The sequence below is a fragment of the Chiloscyllium plagiosum genome, chromosome 3 (genome assembly GCF_004010195.1).
Source record: "Chiloscyllium plagiosum isolate BGI_BamShark_2017 chromosome 3, ASM401019v2, whole genome shotgun sequence".
NCBI lineage: Eukaryota > Metazoa > Chordata > Chondrichthyes > Orectolobiformes > Hemiscylliidae > Chiloscyllium > Chiloscyllium plagiosum.
In genome coordinates, this window is record NC_057712.1 from 24,378,156 (window position 1) to 24,391,616 (window position 13,461).

Genomic DNA, 13,461 nt, shown 5'->3' on the forward strand with positions numbered 1-13,461 from the left:
GTTTGTATCACTTAAGCAAAAAAAAAGTAATTTTAAAATCTCGGGCCTGGTGCAAACAGAACCGTAGTTTCCTGAAAAAAGTACTTGTTGACCCAACGACCAGCTATTGCTGCCATGGCAACAATATTCTCCTGAGCATTTGACTGGGAAAATGGAATAGCCTCTTTTTTAATGTGATCATCCATTGCTATTACATTAATCATGTAAAACATTAATCAGAGTCCTGTAACCCATACAGGATGCTGGCAGGCATAGAAATGAGCAGAAGGAACACTGTGCATGCTCTGCCCAATATTGATTGGTGACCTAGATGACAATACCCAGCAGCTATATGCTGGACTGTGGAAGAGGCAAGTCTCTTTCTGGCAATATTGTGGAAAGGAATGAACTTCATCCACTCTATTAACCTCATCTACCCTCCTACCTCCCCCATTATCTAGATTTCTACTGTGATTGCAACATCATTGACAACTCCATATTCAGACCCTCGTTCTTATAAACTGATCTGCAAAGGCACTTCCTGAAACTGAAACTCCTATCACTCCCTTTATGACTGACATCTACCGCCACACTCCCAAGCCCCATTCCGGATCAGCATCAATGCCAGGAGTGATGTCTAGTATTTTATTTCGCTGTTATTATTTTCTTGGTCCCCTGACTGGACTTAGGAAACACTACCATTCAGCGGGTATGCTGTATTTCTGGGGCATAATGTGACAAACAATTTACAGCTACAAGGTGGAATTGGTGATCAATTTAGATCTAGTGGATTATTGACAGATTTTGCTACTTCAGCGGAATTCAGTCATTATTTAGTCTCTGACGTGGGCTTTTGGTTGCGCATCAAAGGAGATGTTCATATCCCAAGGCAAGAGCACTGTATCCTCTCCCTACACAGACAAACTCCTGAGCTCAAGGGAGAGCATTTCTGTAGGCCCATCTAAATCTGGAACAGAAGCTGACAAAAGAAACTTTGACATTGCCATCATCAAGTTAGTTCATCTGGGTTGATAGCTCTACTGATTTCCCTATTCTTCCAATGCTGTTGAGAACAGAATGTTGTCTCTGACACAGAATAACGTCCTGTTCTATTTATATAACATCATGGGATGTTTAATATCAACCTGATCAGACTTAAGCAGAATAATATATTATACTTTTTATGTTATAGTAATGACAGATGGCGGCAAAGAATAATGAATTGTAGCCAAATGTACAGACAATATAAACGTCGGAAGGAAATGCAACTGGTAAGGAGGATACAAAAATTCTGGGAAGGGATTCAGACAGGATGAATAAATGGGCAACAACTCAGCAAAACAAGAAGAAAATTGGAGAATGTGAGGTTGCCCACTTGGGTAAGCAAAAAGGAAAGGAGAAATATGATTTAAATGGGAAGATTACACAATACTATTCCGCTGAGGGATCAGGGTGTCTTCAAAGATAAAGTATAAGTTAACCTGCAAGCACCACAAAGTATTTGGAAGGAAAATAGAATGTTGCCATTTATTGCAAGGTGGATAGAGTGTAAAATTAGGGAAACTGGTGAGACTACAAACTAGCGTACCCCATACAGTTTTGATCTCCTCCTATGAGGACAGACTTATTCCATTGGAGGCAATTTGGAGATTGTTTAATAAGGTGATTCCTGAATGAAATGTGTGAGAAAAAGTTCAGAAGTTCAGTCTTTACTCATTGGAATTTAGAAGGAGAGTTGATTTCATTAATATATTTTTTGGTTCTGAAGGAGGGGCTTGATGGATTGGATAATAAGAGATGTTCCATCTTGTGGGGAAATTTACATTTACAGCGCATAGTTTCAGAATTAGGGACTGCCTGATTAACGGAGAGATGAGGAAGAAATTTCTCTCTCAGAGTGTCATTAATCCTGGGAAATACTTGACTGAGGGCAACGATGCCAAAGTTATTTAATGCTTCAGAGCTGAGTTTGACAGATTGTTGAACAGTAGGGAAGTTGAGGGGGTCAAAGAACAAGCTAAAGAGCGAAGTTCATGCTGACAAGATTTTACTGAATGCAGGGCAGGCTCAAGGGGTCAAATTGCACAGTAGGCTCAAATGGCTGAATAGGTAATCCTAATCCTAGTTTCTATGCTTCTATCTGATACTTCACTACTAAATTGGTTTAGAACTACCTTTCCACTGGCACCTATCTATTGATTGATAGATGACTTCAGTCCCACTGTCTTGGAAAGTGGTAATGTAACCCATTAGTATGTATGATTTGGAGATGTCGGTGTTGGACTGGGGTGTACAAAGTTAAAAATCACACAACACCAGGTTATAGTCCAACAGGTTTAATTGGAAGCACACTAGCTTTCGGAGCGCCACTCCTTCATCAAACACCCGTCGCCGCTCCTTTATCAACCACCTGATGAAGAAGCGTCGCTCCGAAAGCTAGTGCTTCCAATTAAACCTGTTGGACTATAACCTGGTGTTGTGTGATTTTTAACATTAGTATGTAGCGCAACAATAAGAATGCTCACCAGTTTTCCTGGGAAACTGGAGATAGGGTAATCAAGAACTAAAGTTTTCAATGACTGCATCATTCAGCACCTTGGGATAAAGAGCATTTAGTTGGAGCTTAAGGACTTTGTGTTTCAAGCAGTAAATGTATAAATGTGGGCAGCACGGTAGCACAGTGGTTAGCACTGCTGCCTCACAGCGCCAGAGACCCGGGTTCAATTCCTGCCTCAGGTGACTGACTGTGTGGAGTTTGCACATTCTCCCCATGTCTGCGTGGATTTCCTCCCACAGTCCAAAAAATGTGCAGGTTAGGTGAATTGGCCATGCTAAATTGCCCGTAGTGTTAGGTGAAAGGGTAAATGTAGGGGAATGGGTCTGGGTGGGTTGCGGGTTGGTGTGAACTTGTTGGGCCGAAGGGCCTGTTTCCACACTGTAAGTACTCTAATCCATTTTTAACCAAACCGCTTGAGAGGTTACTCTCATCAATACATCTCCCTGTTCAGAAACAGAATGTTTGTAGCATTAGTAAGACTGAAAAGGAGCTGCACTCTTTTCCTTTGATTGAGAAATAAATAAATAAAGCAAATATAAAGGACAAAGTTAAAAAAAATCGCACGACACCAGGTTATAGTTCAACAGGTTTATTTGGAAGCACTAGTTTACGGAGCTCTGCTCCTTCATCAGGTATTTGTGGAGCAGGACCATAAGACACAGAATTTATAGCAGAAGATTACAGTGTCATGCAACTGAAGTCATACATTGAACAACCCGAGATTGTTGTTAAGTCTTTCATCTTTTAGACTGGGTTGCAGGTTTTAATTCATTAATATGTAAATCCCACAATTTCTTTTAAGTCACATTCTTGCGATAACTTAAGGTCTTAAGGAAAGGTGACATTTCAGCTCAGACAGTGCATTAAAGATGTGAGGTTAGAGTCTGTCTGTATTTCAGTCTTGAGTCATACTATTTCTATTTCCAGAGTAGAATTTACAAAATATTACATGGATTGACTGCCTGCAGATTATGCATTTCTTGAGCAAAATGGAATATATCTGCAAGTATTATCCTGCAAATACAAATTCATCCATAGACATATATGTGTGTGTACGTGCTTGAGAGAGAGAGTGAGTGTGTGCATGTGAATGAGTGTACGTGAGAGTGTGTATGTTTGTGTGTGTGCAAGCTTAGTAAAGTGTATGTGGAGTGTTGGAGTATAAGCCTGTGAGAGAGTGTGTGCATGGGTGTGAGTGTGGGGATTATATGTGTGTGTGTGTATGAGAGAGAGCATGTGTTTTAGAGTGGGTCTGCATGAGTGTGTGAGTATTTAAGAGTGTGTGTGTATGAGAGAGAGCATGTGTATCAGAGTGGGTATGTGTGAGTCTGAGAGTATTTAAGAGTATGTGTGTGTGTGGGTATGTGTGCTTGTGTGTATGTGTGTGGGAGATTGTATAGTGTAGTAGGGTCACCTGTAGTGTGACATGAACCTAAGGTCGTGGTTGAGGCCATCCTCACGGGTCACTATTTTTTTATAAAACCTTAAGTTATCTCGAGAACGTGACTTAAAAGAAGTTCTGGGATTTACATAAATATGAACCGAAACCTGCAACCCATTCTAAAAGATGAAGTACTTAACAACAATGTAGGATAAATGTTTGTTCAACATATAATTTCAGTTGCATGACATCTTTTGCTATAAATTCTGTGTCTTGTGGTGCTGCCCCACAGCTACCTGATGATGGAGTACTGCTGCGAAAGTTAGTGCTTTCAAATAAACCTGATGGATGTATCACCGGGTGTTGTGTGATTTTTAACTTTGTCCATCCTAGTCCAACACTGGCTCCTCCACCTAAAGGACAAAAGCACAGGGATGCTCAGTTAAGAAAAAAAAAATCCAAACTCTCCTCACCATTTAACAGAAGAAGTGAAAATACGTTGATTGAATTACATCAGGGAACTGGTGTGAAATTCGTGACACATTGACAAAGTACACTTCAAAATGGAGGCTGCAATCTTGACCCAAATATTCACTGGATTAGTAATCCAAGGGTTTGGGTTAGCTAATGCTTTGGACAACACATGTTCAAATCCTACCAAGATAGCTGGTTGAATTTAAAATTCAATTCATGAAATAAATGTGAAATTCAAAGCCAGTATCAGTAACAGTGACCATGAAACTATCAGTGATTGTTGCAAAATCCCACCCGGTTTAAGAATGTCCTTCATGGAAGTGAACACTCCAAACTTTCCGATCTGGCCTACAGGTGACTCCAGACACATGGGAATGACTTTTAACTACACACAGATAGGCTTAGCAAGTCCCTCAGTTCAGGAGCAATTGGGGACAGGCCAAGAAATGCACAAATCCCATAAAATAATAAATGAGAAAAATAAATGGTCTTTCACTTATTATTAGTCTGGCCCTCTCAAAATTGGGAAGCTCGAGTATTGAGCAGGTATGCAGGTATGGAGACAATGCACAATGGTACACTGACAGAAACCTGTCATACCTTTGTGCAGTGAGGAAGACCATTCTTCCTTCTGGATCACTATCAATGTAAGTGAAATAAACCTGTTTTGGATTTTATACAGACATTCCAGAAGATGTAACAATACATATTGAGAAGAAACTGTAAAGGTAAAATGTTAAGACCAGCCAATTAAAAACATTAAAATGTATGAGCCAATACTTTCTTTTCTTATGATATTCTCACAAACTGCACTCCATTTTTATTTCGAGGCAGTCTTTTCATCTTTAGTAAGAGTTTGGATTCTGTCAGTAAAGTAACAGCCAATCTATTCAATTACGTACAGATAAGACTTGCAAACCCACTGAACTGCAATGAAACCTCTTGAATCTTTGAATCCACTAGAATATCTATTGGAATGGTTAGTTTTTCATAAAATAATTGGAAGAGCTCTGTTTGTCCAGAAATGTGATTCTCAATGGATTTATCAAGACAATTTTTACTAAATTAACAAAATCTAACCTGAAGCTTACAATTTTCTCCAGAGCCAAAAGGCAGGTCCTGTCTTTATAATGCTGCATATTTTGGAACTAAAATGGCTCTAACAGTGAAACATATACCTTATTAAATACAAGACATGACACACTACCAGCAACAACATAAAGTCACTATACAGCAGATTATCAGCCTAATTTTAACTACTCTAAGAGCTTTAATGTACATAAAAACATCCGCTGTGAACAAACTTTTAAGTCACTAGATAACTCTGGATGGGTTCTCATCAACCCTTTGATTTCCAACATGTAATAGCTACACAATGCTTGGTGGACATCCTACTGATGGTGGGATATGAAAATAATCCTTGTGGTCAGAATCTGTTAGTTTATCCTTAAAATGTAAGGAGTGAAGGAAATGTCAAATAAAATTTCACAAGTAATTGAAATCCCACTGTATTTTCTGTATTTGAAGCACACTTCAACCAGTTCACTCCACTCAGGTGCAGTTTTCAACAGGGAGATGCATTCTATTTCTCGCATGCATTTTGGCAGTGGTGGCCATAATGATTAACAATGACAATCATAAACAGCACCATCTTCTCCAATCAATCCACATCCAATAAGGTTCCTCGTTCCTGGAATCACATTTCTGGATTTTCTCTGCATCCTCTTAAAGCCTTCATATTCTTTCCAAATTGTGATACCAGAACTGACCAAAATAGTCTAGGTGAGGCCAAATCAGCATCTTATGCAAGCTGTCATAATTTATTTTGCTACTGTAATGTATGCCCCATTTGTAAAGTTCTTATAACCTGCCATATCAGCTTCAATAATTTGTGCATATATACCTCCAAGTTTGTCTGTACTGAGGCATCTCCTTTAGAATTATATCCTTTATTTTATATTGTCTCTCCTCATTATTCTGACCAGAATGAATAACTTCACATTTCTCAATGATACTTTTTATCTGTCACCCACATACCAACGTGTTGTTTTTGAAGCTGTACACTTCCCTAATTAATATTCAGAATGCTTCCAAGTTTAGTGTCAACCACAGGTTTCGAAGTAGCTCCCTGATACCAAAGTCTAGATAATTAGTACATATCAGGAAGTAATGGTTCTGGGAAACTCCACAATAAGCCTTCCTCTTTCCATTCTGTTTCTTGTTATACAGCTAATTTTATGTTAAAATTACTGCTATCCCTCTTAATCCATGAGCTCTTATTTCGCTCCTGGATCTGTCGTGCAGCTTTTTAACAAATTCTTTCCAGAATTCCTCTATCAACATATCACCCTCGTTACCTGCACTTACCCAGCCTAAAAGAACACAAACAAGTTAGTGAAACATGAAACATACCATGGTATGGTACCAGCTAGTGATCAGAATAATTAACTGTAGTCGCATCCATTTGTGGCAGTGACCATGGCACAATTAAATGTGTCGTGATCTATGTTCTGGCTACCTTCACTTAAATAGTTAAGCAGGAGATGTCAGAGGAGTTCAAATGTGCTCTACTCATGGCTTATTACTAAATTGATGTACCTGTCTCAGCACTGACCCTGCCAGCTCCTCTCAGATATCTGACACCCACTCACTGATTTGATGCCCTCTCTACACTGACAGCCTCCTGACCTAATATCTCCAGCTTGGACCCAGCCCAGTGGACACACAATTCTTCCATCTGACATGATCACCCCTCCCGGCAGACTCATCAAGACCCTGACAAATACCTAGCATCATCATCTGATCTAACCCAGATCCAATCACCCTCCGTATCCAAGTGTCAAACACCCCTAAACACCATGGCACCACCAAACTATGCCTGCCTGACATATTCCAACTCCAGCTCCATCTCCTAGCTAACCAGCTCAGCCTTCCCTAAGTCTTCAACCACTTGCCAGTCGCTTTATCTACAGCCAAATGCCACACAACACACCCCAACTGCTGGGCTCCACTCAGTTGCCTCGCACCCTACTTCTCTCAGTCAGCCTCTCATCCACCTGCCAACTTACTACCCCAGTATCTCACACTCTATACCCTCACCCAACATGGGGAGACTTTGGCACAGTGGTCAGGTCACAAGAATAGTAATCCAAAGACCGATGCTGGTGTTCGGCGGGGGGGGGGAGGGGGGAAGGGTTCAAATAGCATATGATGTGAAATTAAAATCAAATAAAAACTTGAAATTAAGAAAGTTATCCCAATGACAACTGCTGTTGATTGTTGTAAGAGCTATCTAGTCCATTAATGTCACTTTGGGAAAAAAATCTGCCATCCTTATCTGGTCTGGTCTACATGTGACTCCAGACCCACAGTAATGTGGTAGACTGTTAACTGCCCCCTGGACAATTAAAGATGGGCAAAAAATGTGGGCCTAGCCAGAGGTGCCCTCATCCCATAAATGAATAGTAAAAATAATTATACTTGAAGGTTATGGACCAGTTCTCAAGGATGGATGGATAGGCAGATTAACTTTATGGCTAAGCTATGTAAATGAATCATTCAGTGATTTCAAGTTGGTCCTTCTAGTAAATGATGGTCAAAGATATTGGGTGAATGGAGAGATCTTATCTTGTTAAACATCTTGATTGCTCTGAGCTAATAACATCCAAAGCTCCATGATATATAGTACCTAGATGTCAAGAAACCTTTTCATGTTAACTTGAATGAAAAAAAATGACATAAAGTGAAGTTACTAGATAATTGAGGTAAAACATGGAGTTTCATAGCATAATGGTTGAAAGGGAGGGAGCACTGAGACTATAGATCGAGCAGTGATTTTTGGATTGGGGAGATCGATTAAGTGGACTGTTTCATAAATTGATGATGAATCCCAGACAGCTTCTAGGTGAGATGGATTTCTAAGTCAATGGAATTTGACCAAATTTAAGGGTGAAATTAAATTAGTGAGGTGACAATATGTCTGGCAAAGAAGCTAGGCCATAACAAAAGAACAGAAACATAATTTGTAAGTAGACCGAACTGTGGCAAATTATTAGGCAAGTATCTAGTGTTGTCTACCTTAGCAGTACCCACCCTCTGTTGTGGCGAGCATATTCCTAGTTGGGAGTTCAAATCATGGAGCAGTATTTTGAGATGGCAAATAGTGTATTGGTACCAACTCTTCAGACTACAGCCATTTTCATTCATGAAGAGCCAGGAATTGGACAGAAGGTGAAGTTAAGTGAGAGGTGGGCTCCCAAGGCTGTAGAAGAGGCAGCACCCAACAGGTTGGGTAGACTTTTTTGGCGGAGAACGGGGGGTTACATAATCAGAGAAGGAGGTTGATAAGGGAGGAGCTGCTTCACCACCCCTTTGCCTGAGGCCTGACAAGGCCAACCTACCAAGCATCTCCCATACTCCTAACCGCCCCCAGCAGCCTAAGAATTGCAGCAGGCAGGAGGATAGACTGAAGTGGGCCATTAATTTATTGAATCAAGAAGTGTGGTACTGGAAAAGCACAGCAGGTCAGGCAGCATCTGAGGAGCAGGAGAGTTGATGTTTCAGGCATAAGCCCTTCATCAGGAATATGGGGATGGGGAGAGGTGGATGGGGGTCAAGTGATTAATGAGAAGGTGGGGCTGGGGGCAAGGCAACTGGGAATTCAATAGGTGGATGTAGGTCGGGATAATTGTGATTGGATGGTGGGGAGGGTTGAGTGGATAGGCGGGAAGGAAGATGAACAGGTGAGGCAGGTCAACCGGGGGTAGGGAGTTGACTCTCGGATGAGGTTGGGGAAGGGAGATTAGGAAACTAGTGAAGTCGATGTTGATGCCGTGTGGTTGAAGGGTCTCAAGACTGAAGATGAGACGTTAATTGATTGGCCAGGTGGCCAACCCTAAGCCTCACCCCGCCTCCCATAAAGTCATAGCAAGATCCAGGGTGTGAAGGTAGATGGTGGGAAGAATACTGAAAAAAACATTTACAGCATTTCTCCCACCCACAAATCAACTGGAGTGGTACAATAAAATCAGCCAATTAAACCTCCGAGCATGTTTTTACCAGCTCTCTGTGACAAGAACTCAGCTAACACCACTCTCCCATCTTTTTTCGGTAATACTGCAATTTATTTTTCCTCTTCAGATAATTATCCAATTCACCTTTGAAAAGCAGAATTGAATGCCTCTCCACTACACTCTCAACAGTTCACAATGCAGCCCAACTAGTTATTGTGTGCAAAGCATTTTTCAATGCCTTTTTTGAATCATTTGACAATCACCGTAAATCAATATTTGCTGGTTCTCACCCATCTCCTGATGGGAAGAGTATCTCCCTATCCATTCTGTCCAGACTCCTTATAATTATGAATGTCTAAGTAGCATGACTTTGTATTGCACTGTCTGAGGGACCACAATCTAATCTCTCAGGCTGCAGAAGGTCAGTTTGGTAAGCTGTATTGATTAAGTATTTTTCTAAAGATTTTAAAAATTTATGCTCAGTCGTTTTACTTCAAGCGATTTCGGACTATAATCAAAGGCTCCATTTATGATAAAATTTACACTGAATTTCTTTTTTTAGAGAGAAGAGAACACATCGTAGGATACATGAGAGAATGAGCAGAAGTAGATGGATGAAGAAATATAGAGGTACGAAGAATTGCAGAGACAGCAAGAAAGACTGGAATTTTAGATAGATAGTGCTAGACGAACATTCTGTTCCAACTTCAACAGGGGTACAAAATATTAATAAGGGATTGAGCAATTTTCACAAACTCTGCCTAATTTTCCTTTCCATCGAAGTTGAAAGTGGGGCAGTATGCAAAATAAATAAAAACAAAATATTGTGAATGCTGGATATTTGAGTTTTATTTTTAAATCAGCACTGAAGAATCTCAACAAGTCAGGTGGGGTCTGGGGAGCGAAGGCAAACATATTGTGAGTCTAGTTCGAGTTTTTAGTCTCCAAGGATTAACTGGGTGGAACAACTACAGTCTTTTTAGCTGACTTGAAATGTTGAATTTTATCACACAGAGTCTTTCCTCACTTTGATAGTTCCAGTTTTCACATTTTGAAGCCCACAATTTCTCATCTGGGCTTTATTGGCATTTAGAAAATACAAATGCATATTATTTGTCATAGTGCAATAAATATTCTAAATCTTATGTGTAAGCAATAGAGACAGAGGGCACACTGTATTTTAATGTTATTTTCTAAAAATAAACAAATGCATTGAATTTTGAGGAGAACATTAGGAAGAAAGTCTTAGAGGAGATGATATATAAATTGAAGATGAGGAAGTATCTGAGAGGGAAGGATGGAGAGGTCAGAGCGTTAATGGGGTGGAACATTATAAATAAATTGAAAGTAAATCATTGTTTGCATTTTACTTCAGATTTGTGCCATCCAGTCAATCCTCCTGAATATCTCACTGGTGTCTCTACTGGTATAAGAAAAAAAAAGACATTTCACATTTCCGTTCATGGGTTATTTTAAGTGAGCCTGAGATTATTTATAAATTCGATGAGCACGCGTTGGCTGGAGTGGGTTATACGGCAAAAAGTACTTAAGATATTCATTATTTTCAGAGCAATGTTTTGAATGAGAGTTACTGCTGATATTACACTTGTATAAGCAGTGATTAATGAGGTATTAAACTGACAAGTTGAGCTGAAGAATAAGTGGATTAGTCTTTTGAAGCTGAAAATTTATGGCAGGAAGACTATTTATATGTATATTGGACGTAAAAGAAAATCTTCCTTATTATGATAGAATACTTCCGTGGCAGTAAATGAGTTATTCTAATTATAGTTCCTGATATATTTATGGACCATAAGCATTTAATTAAATGTATACAAGTCAAGGGATTAGATTCCATGAATCTTGTGAGCACAACTGCAGAAGGACCTGAAAATAAATTAATGGTCAGAATATTTTGAATGCACTATTTCAAAAGGATATTTTTATTGCAACTTCAGCTCTTGCAGCTGACTCCAATTTGAAAACAGCTGATTGTAAATGGGACATTAAAAATTAGATACAAAAATAGTCTGCTATAACAAATATTGAAGGAACATGCAAGCTGCTTAAGAAAAAGGGATTTACTTTATTACTTTCGAAATTATAAAACTTTTTTTAGTGTGGCTTCATTCAGAGGGATTAAGAGCAAGTGGCTAATGTTATCCATGTGACTCCTGTTTTTCAGGAAAACTACATCAAGAACAAAAATATAAATTATTTGTTTTTTGGTCAAAGAAGTTACGGTCATCTTTGTATTACACGAATTATGATGGAGAATGGTTCTCATCACCGCAGAAGCACTTTGAATCCTGTTTCCTGATCACTTGTATAATCCTCCATTCCATCATTGAGTGAACCTCTGCAGGATTAGAACACATTTTACCTTTCTCTCTTGAACATGCAAACACACAAACACGGGCACAATAATTCCTCTATTAAAAGAGAAACAAATATAAAGAAACTGTTGCTTTCACGAGTGTTTTACCTGCTTGATCTTTAAAGATTTTTGATATAACAACTGGTACACCATGTTCAGCACCTCCCTAAAAAAAAGTCGCAGAGTGAACAATGAGAAGATGTTTCCACAGAATGCTATTCTTGTAAAATAAAGATAGAGGACAGAGAGAATGGCACTCACCTTAATACTTAAACCCATTCCACCAACAGGCTGCCTGCGAAGTGTAACAGTTCTGTGCTTTAAAAAAAATCATACAAAAGTTAAATTTAGTAGCGATATTAGAAGAGACAAAAGATGTGAAATTGATCTTTGCCTGCACTATGAAAACGGCTGGCCACAGCATAGTAGTTGATTTTTCACCTGCATTTATTCTTCTTCCCACTAAAATGCACTCCATCCTTTAAACTCTTTGTCTGGAAACTTATTTAGCCTTACTGTCATTTCTATTTGGTTTGTCATTAAAAAGTCAATGCAAACTAAAAATTGGTGTGATGAACTATTGGTTGCCAATTTGCCTACAGGCCATTCATGTGATTGGCACTGATCAGTTTCAATCCCAGTATATGACATACTCTGCGTTTGTTCTTCACTAAGCCACACCTCAGAAATGGTACAAATAATACACTTAGGCTCATAGAGATATATAGCACGGAAATAGATCCTTCAGTCCAACTCGTCCATGCTGACCAGATATCCTAAATAAATCTAGTTCCATTTGCCAGCACTTGGCCCATATCCCTCTAAATCCTTCCTATTCATATCCCCATCCAGATGTTGACAGTTGTAATTGCACCAGCATCCACCACTTTCACTGACAGCTCATTTCTATACATGCACCACCCTCTACATTAAAAAGTTGCCCCTTAAATCTCTCCTCTCTCACTTTAAACTTACGCCATCAAGTTCTGTACTCCACCACCCTTGAAGAAGACCTTGTCCATTTACCCTATATATGTCTCTTACGATATTGTTAAATCTCTATAAGGTCACCTCTCAGCCTCTGGTGCTCCAGGGAAAATAGCCCCAGCCTATTCAGCCTCTCCATATAGCTCAAACTCTTCAAACCTGGCAACATCCTTGTAAATCTTTTGTGAACTCTTTCAAGTTTCACAACATCCTTCCTATTGCAGGGAGACCAGAATTGCACACAGTATTCCAATAGTGGCCTAAACAACATAGAGCCACAACATGACCACCCAACTCCTATACTCAATGCATTGTCTAATAAAGGCAAGCATGCCAAACACATTCTTCACTTTCCTATTTAACTGCAATTCCACTGGTAAGGAACTATGAACGTGCACTCCAAGGTCTCTTTGTTCAGCGACACACCTCAGGTACTTACCATTACGTGCGTAAGTCCTATCCTTATTTGGCTTTCCAAAAGGCAGCACCAAACATTTATCAAAATGAAACTCCATCTGCCATTCCTCAGCCCATTGGCCCATCTGATCAAGATCCCATTTTACTCTGAGATAACCTTCTTCGCTGTCCACATCACCTTCAATTGTGGTCTGATCTGCAAACTTACAAACTATACTTCCTGCGTTCATATCCAAATAATTTTTAGGAGCCGCATGGTGGCTCAGTGGTTCGCACT

At 39.6% G+C, this 13,461-nt stretch overlaps 1 protein-coding gene across 1 annotated transcript in view; it reads right to left on the bottom strand.

The window, feature by feature from the left end:
- The window catches only part of sntg2 (syntrophin, gamma 2), a 943,711-nt gene that overhangs the window by 185,531 nt on the left and 744,719 nt on the right, over positions 1–13,461 (bottom strand). Inside the window, exons 4-5 of the mRNA XM_043678774.1 lie at positions 12,042–12,098; positions 11,889–11,946 (exon numbers count right to left, since the gene is read on the bottom strand). Of these exons, the coding sequence (XP_043534709.1) occupies positions 11,889–11,946; positions 12,042–12,098 (115 nt within the window). The remainder of the gene's footprint in view (positions 1–11,888; positions 11,947–12,041; positions 12,099–13,461) is intronic.